At 33.1% G+C, this 21,021-nt stretch overlaps 1 protein-coding gene and 1 long non-coding RNA gene across 3 annotated transcripts; one reads left to right on the top strand and one right to left on the bottom strand.

The window, feature by feature from the left end:
• Positions 1–3,843: 3,843 nt before the first annotated feature.
• LOC128245141 (complement C1q tumor necrosis factor-related protein 3-like) lies at positions 3,844–6,862 on the top strand. 2 transcript variants are annotated; one of them, XM_052963386.1, is made up of 3 exons: positions 3,844–4,032; positions 5,265–5,334; positions 6,246–6,862. In XM_052963386.1, the coding sequence occupies exons 1-3, from the start codon at positions 3,994–3,996 to the stop codon at positions 6,671–6,673; spliced, it is 537 nt and encodes a 178-aa protein (XP_052819346.1). In that variant the 5' UTR covers positions 3,844–3,993; the 3' UTR covers positions 6,674–6,862. The 2 variants fall into 2 exon arrangements, with proteins under 2 accessions (XP_052819346.1, XP_052819345.1); XM_052963385.1 differs by having other exon boundaries at positions 5,265–5,346.
• A 12,071-nt stretch (positions 6,863–18,933) lies between these two features.
• Positions 18,934–19,950, bottom strand: LOC128242670 (uncharacterized). The gene is made up of 3 exons (XR_008262662.1): positions 19,815–19,950; positions 19,552–19,638; positions 18,934–19,335 (listed from the first exon to the last, which is right to left on the bottom strand). It is a non-coding gene; the product is annotated as an uncharacterized LOC128242670 (long non-coding RNA).
• Positions 19,951–21,021: the final 1,071 nt, after the last annotated feature.

Here is a 21,021-nt window from a genome sequence, read left to right as displayed (position 1 = left end):
TGAGAGTTTGACATAGCTTTGATAGCATTATCAGTTTTGTCACGAAAAAATAAAAAAAAATGCCAATGACCCAAACATGTCAAGGTTTTCAAATTCCAATCTGGTTTTTGCTCAACCTATTCACCACCGGATAATATATTTGTGCTGCACTGCTTAATACAAATAGTAAAAGCCAAAAAGAAGAAATCATTTTGTGCGTGTATTGACATTATAGCTGCATTTAACTCTGTCTGGCGTTCTGATCTTTGGTAAAAACAAAGTTCATATAATATTGGCGGTATTTTTCTAAAGTTAATGAAAGCATGTTTAATTCTATTAAATCTTTTGTTAGGGTTAATGAAAAGTCGTTTAACTATTTTGTAAGCAATATAGGGGCCAGACAATGAAAAAATCTTTATCTGATGTTATTTTCCCTTTTTCTAAACGACCTTCAGGATTCTGTAACACGAAAGAGCTAAATGGCATCGACATTGGTGGTAATCAGTTATTATTTTGTATACAAATGTTTTATTTTTCTATGTTGATGACACAAACATTGTCTGTAAAACTGAAAATGATATCCCATATTGTTTAAATGCAAACCATGACTACTGTCTCTTGTGGCATTTAAAAGTTAATATTAATTAAACAATGATTCTCATCTGGTAGAATGATGAATCAGACATTCGAATTTGATAATATGGGCATAGAAACTGTGACAGAGTACAGGTATCTAGTCATATTACAAATCACGCTAATAAAGCTATGTATTTCCTTCATAAGAAATGCTTAATCAGTATACTTTCCAATTAGTATGCAAATTTACTTGTCAATACTAGGGCCTTTAGTTTGCAACATCTTCCTTAATGACATCTACTACTTTATCAATGATGCGCAGCTTTGTATGATTATGCAGATGACAATACTCTTTCTGTGTGTGATAAAAATCCTGATGCTGTTGAGACCACTCTTGAAAAAGAAAGTAACATTTTGATAAACTGGTTTACTTCCAATCAAATGCAGGTTAACACTAACAAATTTCAGGCAATTTCAGTTGGCTCAAGGTCAGTTAAAAAATAAAACAATTCAATATACTTAATCACACCATTGTTTGTGAAGAGCAAGTGAAAGTTTTAGGTGTTGAAGTAGACAGTTTATTAAATTTTGATGCCCAGATTTCTAAAATGTGCAAAAAAAGCTGCTAAGCAATTGAATATTCTTCAAAGACTAAGCAAATTTGACAACCAATACTAAGCTTATTATCTTTAAACTTTTTATCAGATCCAATTTCAACTACTGTCCTGTCATTTGGCATTTTTGTATCAAGACCAACACAGACAAATTAGAAAAGATTCAATACAGAGCTTTAAAATTGTTTTTAATGATTACACCTCAACTTACGAAAATCTTCTTCATATAGTTCAATTGCCAACATTACATTTGAGTAGGGTAAGATACATTGCTATTGAAACTTACAAATGTCAGTATGGTATCTCAGCAGAATATGTTCAAAACCTTGTAACTTTTAAGACATGTAATTTTAATCTGAGATACGAAAACTGTGTAGACGTTCCATCAGTAAGAACAACTAAATATAGAAAAACTCTTTCCGCTTTGAGGCCAGTCAGGTATGGAACAGCCTCCCAAAGGAAATAAGGGTCTCCCAAAACTACCTGGAATTTAGAAGGCTGATCCGCTACTGGAAAGGTCCCTCTTGTAAATGTTCAATGTGTAAAAAATGCCTTTTTGCATTGTTCACGATGCTCTAATCCTATTTTGCTTTTTGTATTTGTATACGTGCTCCAATATGTGTTCATTTTAACATATATACTTTTATTTCTAGGTCACAAGCTCATTGTTATTGTTATTTGATATGTTATGTATGTTTGTTGTTCATGTCGGAAAATAGCTCATTGAGCTAATGTTTCTCTTTAACACATACCCGACTTTAACTAAGATTCTTGTATCTTGTATCTTGTTTCTTGTTTAATAAGCTTGTTAAACCAGTATTTCTTTATGGGTGTAAAATATGGGGATTTTGAAACTTAAATTGATAAAAGGTACAACTTTAATTTTTGAAGCACAATTTAAGCCTTCGCTACTTTATTTTGCCATATAAAGTCTTTATGATCATCTGAAAAAAAACGGGTATTCAAATAAATTCATCTTGATCAATACTATTTAAGATATGTTAATAAAAAGAGGAATGTATGGGATTTGGTTATCACATACATTAAGTAATTGTAGATGCCTAACCCTCTTAGAGACACAAAAGTTAAAGGATTTGTTTATTATTAACTGGTCAAAAACATGAAATACATCGACACGTTTTAGATAAAAAAAAACACATCTAAAAAAACAAAGTTTTAAATGAAAAATTATCTTAAGACCATTTATGACATAAATACAAGGAGTTTTGCAATATTACGAAAGAGATGGAGAAATATGAGAAAAGTAAAATGAACATGTTGCAATAGCACGATAGGTGATGATTACATTATATTGAAGAATGTCCTGATTTTCTTTAATCTGAGAAAAACATTAATAAAAGCTGTATTTAATGATTCACCGAGTTATGTAAAATTCCTGAACCTCTTCATCAGTAGAAAGAAAAAATAGTTCATGAAACTATCAATATTTGTTATACACGTTTAAAAATCATTCAGCACTTAGTGTTAAAAAAATATGTAAACGTTCATCACTCGTTTCTTAGGCGTATAAGTAAGTAAATTGTTTATTATTGTGACATGTGCAATTCAAACAGAATTGTGATAACATATATACAAACATTTGCACCCGACCCATTGTGTCTATAGGTCACCATATCTTAAGTGTAATGAAAGTGGCATAAGGTATATAACATAAATTGACAAGTATCATAACACAGTTAGTATTACAGATACAATGTAAGTTCCAAGAGCGGTAGAAAAAAAAGTGATCAAATATCACATTAAGCGTACATAATAGTTCGTCTTTTTATGTAAGCATTTACAATATATTTAGATAGTTTCCTAGGGTATGAGGACATTAGAATGGATAGTTTACTGTCTATATCATGACGTGAAATTATTTTGTTCATGTATAACAAACGCAGATCACTGTAACGATTGCATTCAAAAAGAAAGTATTTCTCGTCCTCAATATGATTAAGCTGGCATAATCTGCATATATTAAGATCCAGTGGTTCCCCAATAAAACGTCCAGTTTCCACTCTCGTATATTGATTGGAGAATTCTCACATGATATATATTTTATAGGTTTTTAATATATATACATACATTCTCTTCCGGAGAAATTTGTTTTTGGGATAACGTTTTAAAATGTTATAATTCTATGTAATCCTATTTGTATTTTAACAGCATTTGAAACTCAATGTATAATTCCGTTCGGACAACTTTAAACTCAGTGCATTCTTTGTTTTCATATATGTATTCATTATGACCCTGCATAAAGTATCTGCATACTTTGCATTTATAATGCTCTCATGTTTGTAAACTATCTGCAATGAGTGTATGAATCACTTTTGGTAGTTTATATGTGAAATAAAAAATAATGCACTGTTATGTATAAAAAGAAAAATGTTTGTTTCAGTACAATAGTGCAATATATTATCTCATAAATACCAATAGTATATATTTTCCTCATGGCTACGGATCTGGTGCTAACTCGGTGACATATTTTACGATCTGACACTGAAACAAACAAGTGACCTCTACATAAATTATGCCAGAGAGCATGTCTACGTATTTGAAGGCATGCGTTATCTTACAAAGCACGCCGATACCAAATGTGCCCAGGTCATAGATAATATCTATTAAAGGAAGTTTGAATGTGGTTCTATTCATGTATGGAAACAAGATGACAGACATATGGATATTCCTTGGCCTTCTGGTCACGAATGCAATAAGTCATATTGCATGTGTTAACAATGAAAATGAAAATACATTTCAAAAAGTTGTTGACGAAAGACTTACTAATCTGGAGAAAGCTGTGGTAACCCTTGTCGAAGAAAATATGCACCTGAAGAAAACGATAAAGTACATCGAGAGCCAGGTTTGTTTTGATGAAGCTTGTAAAGTATTTAGTCGTTGGAAAGAAAATGTTTCCGGTTTTACAACCTACATTAATCAAATTCATTACCTTGATTATCTCAGACCACGTAATGCGGCAACATTAATAATGCATCCACACAAAACAGTACACGGATAGTATACTGCAATAGAATTATTTACGTGATGCGGCACCAATTTCTCGAAACTTCTTAAGCTTAATCGGCTTATGTCGCTTATTTCAATTAGCCAAAATACATACTTAAAATCGATTTTGATTAATGAAAAATAGTTAATTGTGATTATTATACAAATATTTACTTCATAACGTATACAAACTCTCGCATAATTAAATGTTTAGAATAATACATGTATAGAAAAACAAAAATAGTGAGATTAGCTTAATCCTGTTATAAGGGACTTGAGAAGTTTCGAGAAATTGGGGCATGGTGATATTTACTTCAAAATGTAAAAATGAATTGTTAAACTAATTCTACCCATTCTACCTCCTGACAAAAACAGATGAAGAGAAGAAAATTCCATACACTTCATTTAACAAATGGAATTGGAATACACCCGACGACAATTTAGTTTTCGATTTTTTAATATTTTTTTTTGTTTTATTTATTGGATACTTTTATAGGTTCTTGCAAGTCAAACTGATATTCAAACACATCTTTATTGAGAGAAAAAAGGAACATGACTTACCTACTCAACTATATTTAGTTTAATCTTATTGATTTCACAACGATTGTGAAACCAGTTTTTACATCATTATATTAATCACTCTCATTGGCACAATGTTATGCAAGGGTGTGGTCTTGTGTTGTGGGTGAAAACGGAGGAACCGTGGGCCTAGCGACCATAAACCAAACGCACATGGGCTTATTATAATTCAAAACAATTGGCAGAAACAACAGGAACATACAAATTGCTTCGTACATATACACAAAGCCAACACTACTTGCTTTGGCTTTTCGACAAGAGTGATGGGATACGTATAAAATCAAAACTTAAATTATGCGGTGCATTTCAGGGTGAAAATGAAAAAAAAAAATGTTTATATATAAAAATCATACATAAACACAATTTCACATTCACAATCTCTGGCTAATACTGTTATCATTCATGCGATTAAAGCTACATCGAAAGAAGCAACATACATCAAACACTCATATCAGTATAAATATCCGGCTTTATAATTTATGTTTATAAAACCATTTTTTTTCATTTAAGCATACGACTACAAGAAATCGACACGCAATCCCGGACATCGATATTGGAAATAAATTCGCTCGCCAAGCAGGTAAGCGTCAAGGTAAAGCGGTTTCTTCGTCAGCAACCCCGGTTAATTCATTTGGGGCTCTTTGGCCTTTTTCCATCGAAAATAACCTCGGATGTTAATGGACGGTTTACAATGTCAGTTGTTTTATATATCTAACTACAATGCAAGTAGATCGCGTAGTAATTTCAATTTAGCTGATTAACTTAATTACTGTACTCTTTGGAATCTTAATGTTTATGCAATTACACATTTCACTTGCAATAAATTTGAACACGTTTAAACACCACAATAAATTAATACAATTATGTAAATTTATCAAGGTACTTCTACTGATGTACCGGCATTTATCCGATATGTTTTATGTAAAACGGGCAAGAACTTCCACAAGCAGTAAAATCCGTTTACACTACATGAGAACGAGACATTTGCAATGTGGACACCTCACATTAATAAAAGACATCAATTTTAATTAAATACAGGTTGCCGGTCGAAGCAAACACTAAGTCAAGGCCGGTTTATATATAAGCGTTTGATGCAGATATTCTTTAAATATAACACAAGAACCTAACCAGCTAACTGCCTTTGGTATTGTCTTTGTACTACATCTGATAAATAGAGTGTATGTACTCATTTGCAGCTATAATAACCTTTCAGCATTATTATTATCACAGTCGATATGCATTACTTATTTTTGATCACCGTGTTAAAACAAATATATTCCACTTTATGTTGTCCACTTGTTCTATTTATGTTTGATAAGTTTTAAGTTGTAAGCAATTGGACTGTATGTATGCAATGTATACATCATTGCTATGCATGTATAAACTAAAGATAAGTATACCGGTAGATCGATAACATACAAATCACCTATTTTTCTGTATTAATTTCCTGACTAAATGTATAAAAATAACTATTGTCTTGTCTTAATACAGCTGGAAACGGCCCAACTGCATTCACTTCTTGCGTTGGAGTCAAAGACTTGACGAATCTTGGCGCACATCAAACGATAATTTTCGACCGTATCATAACCAACTATGGCCAAGCCTACCGCAATTCAACCGGCATATTCCACGCACCAATCAACGGCGTCTATGCCTTTCACCTATCAGCAATGTCACGACCAAATCATTCCCTGTATCTTAACTTTGTTCACGACGGCGTTATTATCGACGGCATCTATTCTTCTGCACAAGGTATAACTGAAGTTGAATCTGTCGGAGAAATGTGGACACTTGAAATGAAGCAAGGTTCTGAAGTATGGATAGCGAGTTCAGGCCAAGGGGAAATTCACGGCTACTGTCACACGATGTTCAGTGGGTTTCTTCTGTTTGAAACCGAGCCTACCAACATCATTGGCTAGGATGGAATACAACATAACAACGCAATAAAATTGATAAAGTCAAATTTGATTCTATATGACATCTGTTTCCAATAATGTTTTTTGTTTGAATCAATTTAGTATTTTAGTTTGGATTCGTAACCTGAATATCAATGTTTTGATTCGAAATAAAGTTTGAAAGTTAAGTGAATGTCCAAACTTTCAAAACGATTGTGTTGTAGTTTTCCTTGTTCACTTAATCGATTAATTGCCGAATAGTCGACATTTGGCAAACACATACAGGTTAGAGACCACTAAATAAATTTTCTAAATATTATATAGTCAATTTACCAAAATGCATGAAAGATAACACCTATTTCTTATTCTTCACGACCCCAACATCATAAATGGGAAGAAAGCTCCACTTGTGTACTTAACATTTAACAACGTGAGAAAAAAAAGTAACGTTTCTCCTAAGAAAAATAAAATTGGTTGAACGTAACCATTGTCTATTCGGTAAAATGACAATTTCCGGTGCACGAGGACAGATAATGCGGTGAAAAAGTAATTCAAGTAAATCCAGCATGTTCAGCCTGTTGTTGTTTTTTTCAAGCACCAAACATTCAGCTTCAAAACATATGAAAATGGAAACTAGCCAATGGTCTGAGGTGGTATAACCATGCTTTAATTCACTGTCATGTGTAAATGAAAAGAAATAAGGCATGTGACGATGCGTAGGCACTTCCGAATAGGTGCACTTCGTGCCCTACTGGGATAAACATGTTTATAACAATTGTATTGTACGAACAAATATACGGCTACTTACTTTTTTAAATTAAATTTTATCTTTAAAGAAGCAAACATCGTAAGACTGATACGACACCCTTGACTCAAACTTGCGAATAAATAATGTAGCATTTTTAATATTCAGAAAACGATAAGAAATGGGGAAAAAAATACTTATATTTCGGTGCATTTTACTGCGTATCTAAAATGGATCTTATCCCGGTGTGTGTGCTTTCCGGTAGTATAAATATATTTTTTCGGTGAAATAACATTGATATTTCACTGTTTCAGGTGGTGAAAATATCAATTTGATATTTTTCACTGTTTTAAAATGTCCGCCCAAATCAAACACAATCACGCACAGGGCGTAATTCTTATAAAACGCAATTAAATGTATTGTAATACCGATTTTACATATGTATGTAAAACAAACATAAATTTTGAGCGATAAACCTTTTTCTACTTCCTGAATAATGGAAAATATTAATAACTGATTGTAACCGTGAATTTAATAGTTGAATTCGCAAAATATTAAATGGTTAATGAGTGCTTCAAGACTACTGCAATCTTCTATCGCCTCATAAGGTAGAAATACCGTGTTTTCTGCACCTTTCTTTCAAATTAAGCTCGGTATCTCTTAAAAAACCTCATTGTTTTCGACATCTATTCATAATTTTTTGGTTTATTAAAAAAAAACATTAATGATGGTAAATCTTATTTGGGAGTAAGAGTGCATCTTTAAATAAAAAAATAACGTGCATAGGGGATATTAAGACGCTCTTCTGGTGACCTGTATAACGTCGAGAGGTTAGTAAACACGTATCCGTCGAGACCGCAGACTGAGACGGATACATGTTTACTCACCGAACGAGACGTGATGCAGGTCACCAGAAAAGCGTTTTATTGTAATATTCCAGTGATTATATACTTGTTAATCAAATAACGAATTTTTATGTTTCGGTTTCAATTTGATTAAAATTTACCGCCATCTGTCAAATGTCAAAATATGGAATGACTTGCGCTTATGATTGAGTAACGTTCTTTTGTGTATTGAAGTCAAGGGAGGCTACTACAGCGAAACGAAGTCAGAAGTTACTGAATCACTTTATTGAGCAAAATAAGAAGAAAATATTTTATATATCAAATATTATTATAGAAAAGCTAATACGAAAACTATTATTTAATGTCACAGCACAAAAACAACAACAACAACAACAAAGTTTGAAACTGTACTTATTTTACGAGTATACACTAATCGTCATTTTTTGTAGACGTAACGCGGACATTTTTAACTTTTTAACGAAGTGAGTATTCGTGGGATTTGTTGACGGTCATTATATACAGAATTGAGTCAATCGCTATTTCTGTCGATGACGCGAATTCGCCCACTTCATTGTAATGGCGAGCTGCTCATGTTTATGGTAATCCTAATTTATGAACTTCGAAATGGCAAACATCTAGTTGTCTATATAGATTGGAAGTGTTCTCTGCTTCGTACGTATCCTCATGTTTCTTTGAAGAACTATGTTCCTGAATATCTACATGATTCTGGAGGGTGAGTAAAGCTAGATAATTTTATGTATCTTATATCAATGTTGACAGGTTTTACCAGTTTTTTTGTCAAGCTAGTTTTAGCAACGCGAAATAGTTCTGAGACTATACACGGTAGTGCATGAGAATTACGGAATTAGAAAACGACAGGATGGTGATGCGGATTTTTCAATACGGCGTGCTGCATTTTCACTGTTGGATATGAAAAATAACATTGATAGGCATATAATAAAATTTGATACAATACAGGCCTATAATAATAGACAGTAGCGTTAAAGGCAGTTTTCTGCTGTTTGTGCTAATATGTTTAAAAGAAATGGTCCATAGAATCAAACAAGATAAAATATTAATGTTTTAACAAATATTTCAGAAAAAAAATCAATAACAATATTATATGAAAAACTACAGAAACAAGCCCAGTGGTCGAAAGTTTAAACATAAACCCGTTTGATGGCGCAAGGTCAACGTCAATGACATAGAATACAAGACACTACTTTTCATATCTAAAGCAATAACGTTTAATGCATGCTATAACTCCTTAACCCTCCAACAGCGAAGAGGCAGAAAATGGCAAAATATTCAGTAGGTTTTTTTCCAGTAAATATAGATGTGGAAAAGTACCTCTGCCTATAGCCTAATTAAGTGCACGTTTTCTTTCGCGTATACAAATAAATATATTTACAATAATAAATAGTTTTAAATACGTATTACTAAGTTCTCTCCATCAATAAAATTGAAAGCATTTAAACCTTTTAATCTTGGTTGCAGCTGAGTGAATGAAACAAATTGCAACTATCAATCATTTTTATAAACGTATACATGTGCAAACAAATGTTGAATAGTTAAAGTGACACTCTTATTAAAAATCAATACATACACATGTATAACAAACACAATTTTTGACTGATAAACCTTGAACTACTTACTTAATAGAGCATTTATGGAAACTATAAACAAACATATTCAATAGCGGAAAGTGCAAACATATTAAATGATTGGTGAATGCTAAAAGATTTACTGCGGTATACTGTAGTCTCATAAGGTAGAAATACTGTGTTATTAAATATGCTTATTTTCTTCAAATCAAACTCGTTATCCTTTATAAGAACAATTGTTTTTGACATTTATTCATCCTTTTTTGAAATTAAAACACTACTATTAATTTTGGAAAATCTTATTTGGGAGCAAGAGGTCTCTTTAATGCTTTTCATTTATTAAACGATTGTTTACTGTGATAAATTGACGGTTGTAAAACCACCGATGCAAATAAAAGTGATTGATACGGCACCGCCAATTCGAGTTATTGACATCTTACGCTGTAGCTATATACATGTGCATGTATTATTTCAATCACGAGGTTGTGTGTTACGTAACTGTTATGTACCATGTTATCATCGTTCAATAAATAGCGTGCGGTAAAAGTGAACAGCGTTGTAATATATCCGCACGGTAGTTATAGTCCGCATGGGGCGGATCCAGAATTCGACGTTAGAGGGGGCGTAAGTTAGGGGGGCGTTCCCTTTTAACTTGCGGCCCTCCCTCAGAAACGTAATTTATTTGGTTAAAAGTGTTGACAGGGGTTTGGCTCTCCCCCAATTTTTTTTTTTTTTTATCAATTTCTAGTCCGAAATGGTGTATTTTGGGAGTATTTTATGGGTGACCTCCTCCCCCTGAATTCGCTAGTAATAGAACATATACAAGATACAAGAATCATTATTTAATGTTGGGTATATGATAACAAGCAGCCTAAGCTAAATTAGCTATTTTTCCATATGAATAACAAAGTATACATAACAAAACAAAATATAACAATGAGCTTGTGACATGGAAGCATATGCAAAATGTAGTTTAAAATAGGTACACGTATTAGAACAAGTGTTTACAAAAGCTGTTCCTTAATATATTCATACAATTACAAAAAGAAAAATTGATGAGAGCACTGAAAACAGTGATAACATCAACTAGTTTTCCCCGGCTGTACAACCAGTCCACACGCGCGCAGTTCCGCTAGTTGACACACCACTATAAAATGTTCATTTATTTCAAGAATATAATTTAAAGGATAATCGTAAACATTTAAATAGCAATAAATTGTAATCATCATTATATACATGGTAATCACAGCATGGTACATTGGTGTGTAGTTGGTAATTATAATGATATAATCAATCAATCTAGCTTGATAGGAAAGTCTTGCTCATTTTCTATTGTTACCGTTCCGATAGAGGCTTTAACATGTTAAAATTGCACAAAAGTCACTCTCGATGGCCGATGAAACGCGGGGGTGCGGTCGTGTGTTGCGGGGGAAACAGGAGTACCCGGGGAAAACCCACTTGTCCGGCTTGGTGATCACTTACCAAACTCGCATGCGCCCAGGCCGAGAATCGAACCTGGGTCGCCTTGGTGAGAAGCGAGTGCGCTAACCACTGCGCTTACCGGACAATCAACATAATGCTTGCAGAGGTAATTAAGAAAATAGTTGTCCTCTTGCACGTGAAACTCAGCTTCAGTAGAAAAAAAGACTGTACGTAAACTGGTGGTAATCCACAGTGATAAGTTTGTGTTTATAACTGACCATTATATGATGGTTAACCCGATTATTTATTGATTTTACAGGTACATGTATATGCCAAAGGTGACCGGACCTGTGTTTACTTCTCGTTATCCACAGTGATAAGTCTGTGTTTATAACTGACCGGTATAAGATGGTTACCCCGATAATGTATTGAATTAACAGGTTTATGCCAAAGGTAACCAGACTAGTGTTTATTTATTTTTTTTCCTGATTGGATTGAATTCTTTTGATGAAAACATAATTCAAGGGTTAAGTTCCAGGGTTAGGGTCACGTCACCTACAAACTTCGAGACTGAAATAATGCATTCGCAATAAACCGTAACTCCTTCTATTTTCATACGGACCGTGTCGGGCTAAGAACTCGAATTGTCCAAGCTTTGGCTTCAATTAGTTTTTCCTTTAGTTCCTTTTTACATTTTAAAGATGCACTCCCAAATGAGCAGTTCCATCATTGATACAAATGTTCTTATGAAGGATACCGAGTTTAATTTGAAAGAAAGGTGAAGAAAACACGGTATTTCTACCTTATTGGACAATAGTTGATCACTGAAAAATTTTAAGCACTCGCCAGTCATTAAATATTTGTGCGTCTTCAGCTATTATATTCACGACTAAATTATTGTTATCAATAATTAATATTTTGCATTGTTTAGAAATTAGTTAAATGTTTACATCTCAAAATTCATGTTTTTATACATGTGTTTGTATATATGTATTTGGCTACGAACATGTTAATGTTTATGCCTAATAAAAGTTCTGTTCTGTTCTGTATTGATTTTGAATAACAGTGTCACTTTAACAAGAAATATCTTTAAAAATGATACACGGCACTGGTAAACTAGCGGTTGACTAGTGTTCGAAGGTTAGTTGAATATGTTACTACACTAGAGATTTTACATGGTGTAATTGTTGACCGGTAATGAATGTTTATGCGTTGATTACCCAGGGTTGCAATACAGTATTTGACAAAAAGAAATAACTATAATAACTTGCACACCTTTTCAGATACCGAACTCGTTTCACGTGGAGACTTTTTGACTAAACTATGTCCAATACGGCGTAGGGTGATCTTGACATATAGTCATCGCATTCGAATCTCCTCGGCCATTTTTATCAAAAACAACCTCGGATGTATGCCGGTACATCCGTTGAAGTAGTTCGTATTTTTTAAATTATATCATTAATTAAATGTAGTGTTTTGGGTTTGTATTTATTGATCTGAGTTTAAATTGATTGTTAGTGAAGTGTATTTTTGCAAACATAATTAAGATTCCTAAGAGTTAACTCATAAAGTTTAACTGCTAAATAAAATAACTATGCGATCTACTTGCAGCGGACTTAAACGTATCACTTTTTGAGTATGTAACCCGTCCATAGACGTTTTTTTTCGATTAAAATGGCCGAGGAGTTCCGAATGATAGTCATCGGTCAACCAGATCAATTCCGAAATTGAATCATATTTTTAGCATTCTTGTCGGTGTAGTCAGCGTTAAAACAACATCTGTCTTAATTTTCAGGAAAAATTGTTCGTGATTTTTTTACAGATATTTTCAATTTTTAAACTACAACAGAGCTAAAGCGATCGTATTCGATACTCCTTTATGTTTTTCGACTTTCTTTACAATATATGGCCAATAGTATTTCTAACTATCGCTTTAAAAGCTTTACAATTGCCAATGATTTATAGTTTCATTTGACAATAAACAATGAAAAATTTAATTACATTTAGTTCATCTGTGTTCATTCCACAGATAGCAAGGTTGAATTCAGTCGGCCTTGGGCCCCCAAAAACATGTTTAAGGAATCTAACCAGCAAATAAGCTAGTTAACTGATAGCTTGTTATGTTGAATGTCGATGGCTGTTGGTCCTTTATCATGTGGGTATCGTCTGAATGGCATTTGGTTTTTGACAACTCATATGTAATATAAATGACCGGAAGAACATAATGCATAAAGGTACTCGCTCATATTTTTGGAGTTTTCCCGGCAATGCATGTGAAAACACTTATTTTATCATTCTTTTACATTATTATATCGAAATCACAGAAAATGAAATGGAAATTGCAGAAAGTGCAACATGTTCATAGATATGATGAATGACATTTGAAATGTTTAAGTATGTTTTGATTTCAGTGCAGCACAAAGTCTTCAATGCTTCGATATTATAATGAATATTGATATGTTCACTTTACCATACACATATGTTAGGCTTTACAGTCCAATTTTCTCTCCTACCTATTTCAAATTCAAATTAATGTTATCATTATATAAGCATTTTATACACTTCCACCTTAAAATAACATCACATTTTAAGTCAATATTATTACAAATTTTCAGTTTTACTGTCACTTTTTGTTTATGTTTTAAGCACATCCTGACTGCAAGAGTTTTCCTATTTGCAACACTATTTCCACATATCAACCTTACAATGAATATGCCGGTGTCTCCTCATTGCTGGGCACTACTTCTTCTCAACAGAAAAAGCACAATGTAACAATTACTTATTAAATGGAATAAGGAAATGTAAATAATAAAAATGACTTTATATTTAGTAATGAATTCTTTGAAGCTAAGATATTTCTCTGCAGCTTTAACAAAATTTAAGTTACCCCCGATTTTGATTACTTGAATAGTAGTCTCAATATAATTTGTTTAACAATTAATGCCCCCTGGGACAAACACAGGACAATATATTTTATCAATTACTCTGGTTTATATGTGATTTGTTACCATCGATACAGACATCAGCCTTGATGTCAGTTATAACAAAACAAATAGTTTAAAAGCAGATGGTATGTTGAAAAAGAGAATTTATTTTTGTGTATGATCTCCGCTCAATTGAGGCCGCCATTTTATTGAGACCGCCATTTTGAAAACAATTTTTAAAACTGCATCCTTATGTTGCAAAGGAATAGGCAACAGGTTTTACATCATTTCATGTGCGCAAAAAAACAACAATCTGATTTACTTTTTTTCAATATTTAAAAAAAAAAATACAAAAAAAAAATATTTATTTTTTTTCATTTTTTTTTAAAGGGGGGGGGGAAGTTTTCGAAATAGTTGGGCGGCGGATCCGTTAACCATTTTATTAAATGAAAAAGGTGGAACAATTGTTAGTATTAGTTTCGGTTAAAAATTTCAACCGAAACCCTTTCAGTTGATATACAAATTAATATCTTTATAATATGGGTTAAACAGGCATCATAAATCCCTTATGTCTGGGTCTGGTACCTTAAAGTGCAAGGTAAGCTAACATTTGCAAGATGTATGTCAAGCTTACCGAAAGGCTAATTTTCATATCATTAATTTGTTGCACAACTATGTTTTTTTTTACTTCCTTGGGGTTTTATTTCTTTATTCAGTTGTAAACTGCTTAAGGGAAACGGGGCGATTTATAGTGTCTATCTGCATGGTGTGCATGTAAATTGCTGTCTGTCTTCGCGATGAAGGATTGTTAAAAAGAATACGTGCAACATCTAATATTGATTTATATTTTTAAAATTGGTCTGGGTGGGCGAATCTGTTTCTTTACAATTACTTGCTCAAAGTGTGTGGTTCGGTTGAATTTATTGTGGACCTTATTGTCATCCAACTTCATGTCACGTGTTTTTGTTTGATTTGACGTAGATGTATATATACAAGTACAATTAATACGCTTTTGATGAATGTTTGCCATTAGATATCGTCTAATTACAGGCCAGATATTCTCAAAACACCGTCGTGACAATAAAATGAAACTCAGAGGCTTGGATGCACAAAATTTAAATAGGTCATAATTTCACGTGTAATTTCTGCTGAACTATTGAGCACCTTTGAACTTCTTGTAATTTACAATACATGTTTAGTCTTAAATTCAGCGAATGAGCACACTTAAGATGTCATTCACCGTTCCAAAATGGTAATCCTATCATTTAAAGCTATGTTGTTGCGTATGTGGTCTGTTTGTGATGTATGTACTTGTAAATGGGGCGTTAATACATCTGTGTCTCTAGTTCAATGCAACTTGTGCCCTTGCTTTGTGCATCCAAACAGGGATCATTTTCTTTTGATGTTCAACTACTGGGCTTGTGTCTGTTTTTATTGTAATAATTAAAAGCTATTGGGTTAATGCCCTAAGAATACAACAAAACACAAACCGCATAAACGTCAAGAAGATGTACCGACTCATTGAAGTCTGAATTCATCTGAATGATGATAAAGTTTATATAATCCCAGCTAATCCATCTTAACCGCTATTGCATTATAACTTTATGTAATATGGAAACAGATTCAAGAAAAAATTGTCTCGGTAGTTCAAACAGCAGACACTTTCGTTCTGTCTTCATTTGTCATCCTTTTCGTGCAAATGTTATTAAACTTTAAAGGGACTAAACACCGACTAACACAATTGAAAGAAAAAAAAATGACAAAAACTTCCATAAATAAATATAGCTGTGCACAATGCATTGAATCTTTCTGACTGATGTTCCACATCTCTTACGACACGTGTATCTTTTGCAATTTTGCCCTTTTTTGCTATTCGAAATGTATAGGGTTAATCTACCAACTTAAATTCAGTTATTTTAAAAAAAAGACTTTGTTATATGTATCTGTACTTATCACGTGACTTTCTACAAACAAAATAAACACACTATAAACGATTAAACCATTATGCGCTATTTTCAAACGGGAAACTCAGCTGATACAGCAATAAAGCATTCTTCTAATCATGTAAAATAGTGTATTAGTGTTATGCCTTAACTTTCTATTGAATAATCGATATGCTGTATATGCATAAGATAATAAACATTCTGTTCTGTTCTGTTCTAATCATGTAAAATAATGTATTATTGCCTCATACTAGTTCGTATTGATAAAAGTCTAGACATTTTTTGAAATACCATATTCGCCGAATTTGGTGTCTTGTCCCTTTAAAGAAATTAAAATACCTGATAACGTACATTTATAATTGCACTGTGAATAGTTCTAATGGCCATTTAAAGGGACTCGTCCACGTTTTTGAGGGCTTGACATCAAGAAGATGTGTTTGAAATGTAAATTAATTGCCAGTAGGAATGATATAAAATCCTCGCAAGTTCAAATATGGAAGGGGTTATCCGCAAGTTCGTTCATGATGCTTTATGACATTCTAACATGCAAGTCACATTTGTATTCGTACGATGTATTTCAGAATTGATTTGTTTTCCTTATGGTCAGCTGTGCTCTGTTTAATAGTTAGATGACATGAAGTAAATTCTTAATGATTAAGAATGAGATCGGATGAGTGGCAGTAGGTAGATCTTTAAAACACCTGCGAAAGTTGCAAGTCACATTTGTATTCGTACGATGTATTTCAGAATTGATTTGTTTTCCTTATGGTCAGCTGTGCTCTGTAGTCAGTTAGATGACATGAAGTAAATTCTTAATGATTAAGAATGAGATCGGATGAGTGGCAGTAGGTAGATCTTTAAAACACCTGCGAAAGTTGAAATGCTTAATGATCAATGATAAGTCAGTTACTTTATAATCTGCAATGTCATTGACCGAAAATGAAGGCTGCTTTCTAATGATTGATATGCTGTTATTAAATAGTTGTACTTGTGACGTAGTTCGAATTTTTTATGAAATTGGAAACATTATAATTCATTTCTTAGGCTTTATGAATACGTAAACATACAAAATACAATAAGAGAGGTGAAAGCGAAAAGGTTCTATCTGCTTCTTTATTTAAAGTCACTTAGAACCTTTTCGCATTCACCCCTCGATTTATTTTGCTAGCTTTTAATTTGTCTTTCCTTTATTTGAATATGTTTTCTAAAATTAATTTAATACAACTTTTTTATTACAGTATTGTATTTTTTATTTGCTTTCTACAAAAAAGGCATGATCATTTCAGTCGCATGCGGACATGGAGTATTATGTATTTGAAACAGCAGTTTGCTAATTTCAAGTAGGAGTGTCAAAGTGTAATTTAGAATCCATTATGATGGGAAAATCAGGAGTTTATTCTTAAAGCTGCACTCTCACAGATTAAACGTTTTGACAACTTTTTTTATCTTTTGTCTTGGAACGAGCCAATTTTTGCGAAAATCCATGGAAACCAGTTATATAAGACTGCTGACAAAAAAAATTAAATCGCAGATTTTTATATTTAAGTTCAAATGTTCATTTTTTTATGTATTTTTCTTAAACCGTTAGTAACGGTTTAAGCCATAATACATTAATTATTGAACGGAAATATGCAAATCTGCACCCTGATCTTTTGTCAGCAATCCTTTATGATTGGTTTGCAGATATTTACGCAAAAATTTGCTCTTTCCAAGACTGTAAAAACTGTAAATCTGTGAGAGTGCAGCCTTAAGAAGGACATTTGCGATACAAACAATTAAGCTCCCGTTGTAGCTATTCGCCAAGGGAAGCTACTGTGTAGGAAGGGAGATTGCGAAACATATAGAAATTTGTAATAGGACCGTGTAACCTTCATCTATTCGGGGGGGGGGGGGGGGGAGTTGGTATTTAAAATCAATATCTAAAAAATATATCCATGGCCGTTATAATTTAACACTTCGTTATCAATTAATAAAAACAATGTGAACACTGTACTTCACATTTTATTGTGCAAGATGGACAATATCAAAAGCATTCTTCTGCAATTTATGAACTTGTCCCTAACTTTAAGTCCCGTTATTTTTAAGTGATATAAACTTAACTATTTGTATGTATATCCAAAAGATTATTTCCACTTTTTTACCATTTTTACCCCAAAGTGATAAAAAGCAATAACAAAATGCAACAAAACCGAAAGTATAATCGAAGTATAATCTAAAGTTAGCGCGCACAACTTCATTACGAAATTTGCAAGTCAAGTGAGTTACTCAGAATACCTGAAATTCTATGTTGTATCAGAACTTGCATTTTTTTAACAACAACAACAACAACAGCAACAAAAACAACCTTTATTGACATGTTACCATTACTAACAAAATACTATAAAATGCTGAAATACAACGTCGGCAACAAGTTGGGATATATATAGATGGTACTAACAATACATTTCATGGTTGAAAGGGTTTAAAGCTGCACACTCAAGATATACATTTTTTACAACTTATTTTATTTGTGTGTCTTGGAAAGAGCAATTATTTTGCGTAAATATCTGCAAACCAATGATATAAGATTGCTAACAAACAATAAGATCGTAGAATTTCATATTTCCGTTCGAAAATTTAGCGTTTTATGGCACTAAAGGTTTAAGAAAAATGCATTAAACATCAATTTTTGAACTCTCATATAAAAATATGCGATCTTTATTCTTATATAACTGGTTTCCATGGATCTTCGCAAAAAATGCCTAGTTCCAAGACAAAACATAAAAAAGATGTCAAAACGGTCAATCTGTGAGAGCGCAGCTTTTAATCGGTTATATTTAACTGCGCATTATGATTATTATTCGAAAAACATGCGCGTGCAAAATGAAGCTCAAAACAATGCGAGCACGGTGACATGGTTACAGTAAATATAAAATACATTTGAGCATTTCAAAAAAAGATCACAGTGATACCAATATGTGGTTATAGTATTTTCAAAAACATAAACCTTACATATAATGGTCTGGCCTTTACCCTGACCTTTATTAAGGTCATATAATAGTTATAGGGAGTATAAGACCAAGCCGGTCGAGGTTCGTTTTATGTCCTAATGTGTATAACTAACAAAAGCTGTTATCCATAGTTTACTCTTCGTCTCTAATTACATAGGAATCGTGTATCAACATGAATCATGAAACGTGAGGCACGAAGCACGAAGCAACACACTGAAATATAATATAAACAGTAATCAGTTAAATGCATCATCACATTTAGTTATTACAAAAGGTTAAAGAAAAGGTTTATCTCATACAATAATCATGTGCTTAGTGGCCCGTATTAACAAACGACTAATGAGATAAACAACATTTCTTACAAAGATAATACAGTAATGGCAACAACAATAAAACATGTATGACATCAACAACTACAGATACACTTACAAGTTTATGGAACTAAGTGTTCTCACTGTATACATGTCTCTCATCTCTCACCCATGGTGTCTGTTAATCTGGTCACTGTGGTTACTACTGTAAACAATTATGAACACAGTGAAACACATGAAAAGGGTTACTTAAAAGGGCTGCTATCTTGAAATACTGTGATAGAACAGAATTTACCAAACCTTCCAAAAATACAGAATGCACAGCCGATACAACATATTGCAATTAAAAGAATAACACTCTTGAATTCATTTAATACATACCAAACATGGAAATACTTCCAGGAACTAGTTAAAATAATAAAGCTCTAAAAGTGCGCCAAAAGCTGCAATCCTGGCAGATTGCTATTCTCACAATAACCTCAAATATCAGGGGGGAAAGGTAGCAGTCAACACAAAATATGAGAACTGGAGCAGACAACACTTTTTACTAAATGCTGAAATATCCACAGGGCTACATACAGATACTATTCGATTGATCTAACTTATTGCTAAAATAATAATTGTACATGATCTCTAGCACACTTATTGCAACAGCTACGGTAAAAGTTTACATAACGTGTTTAATCAGGTCACGGGCATGCCGTAAAAAGCCACGTGCTTCAATACACTTTGAATGAATGTGTTCATTTAAACTGTAAAAGGTGAATGAAATTCCAATGGATACCCACTTTGGATATGAATTACTTTCACAGGTATGTTTTGGTACTTGGATTTTCATAGTTGTTTTATTCAATTACTGTTTTAATTACAAAAAATGCAAATTTGCCAAGATCATTATTTACAGTTTAATTTTATTTTTATTTATTAGAAAAGTGATATAACTTACATACTAGGTCAAAATATCCTCCCAAAAACACCAAAATCCTTTCGTAAAATGCCATTTTGTTCCGCATCTAACATTTCCCTCGCTTAAGTTTCGGCAAACACAAAATAAGTTGGAGCCCCTGCCATCGGTGTTTTCAAATCCCATTACTTAACACCCGACACCAGAGGGCCAGCTCAATAATACTCCAATGGGTTAAGGGCCCTCCACAAAGCAAAAGTGGGTGGGGAAGGTAAAAATGCTTACTAAATATTGAACCCCAAACTAAATAAAAGTAGATTGTTTCTTCAAGATTTTTAATTTTGGTCTTTCAAATGATTTTACACTGTCGAACGCCCTTAAAAACCACATTATATGCTAGCATAAGCCAGTGTGAGGACTTTGGTGGGGTTAATACTACTAGAAGGGGGTGATGTGTCGCTCGAAGGCCGGGGTACTGGTACTTCGATGACATCTAGTGCTTACACCTGGTATCAGCGAATAAGGGCCAGCCTTGTGTCAGGTTGACCAAAAATGACTCATTGTGTCACAAACCAAATAGTTTGCTATTATAAACCAATATTTACACCTCAACTTCCATTTCTTAAATGAACTGCTTTTCGGCAATTGCGTTCATCAATCGATGAACGCAACATCTTCGGATAT

Source organism: Mya arenaria, chromosome 8, assembly GCF_026914265.1.
Source record: "Mya arenaria isolate MELC-2E11 chromosome 8, ASM2691426v1".
Classification (NCBI taxonomy): Eukaryota; Metazoa; Mollusca; class Bivalvia; order Myida; family Myidae; genus Mya; species Mya arenaria.
This window is presented reverse-complemented; position numbering and strand designations above follow the sequence as displayed.

Excerpts from the sequence above, each read along its gene's own strand:
- LOC128245141 (XM_052963385.1), top strand. The coding sequence starts at position 3,994 with ATGCACCTGAAGAAAACGATAAAGTACATCGAGAGCCAG. Across the intron at positions 4,033-5,264 it reads TAAAGTACATCGAGAGCCAG|CATACGACTACAAGAAATCG; the intron begins GTTTGTTTTGAT and ends TTTTCATTTAAG. Across the intron at positions 5,347-6,245 it reads CCAAGCAGGTAAGCGTCAAG|CTGGAAACGGCCCAACTGCA; the intron begins GTAAAGCGGTTT and ends GTCTTAATACAG.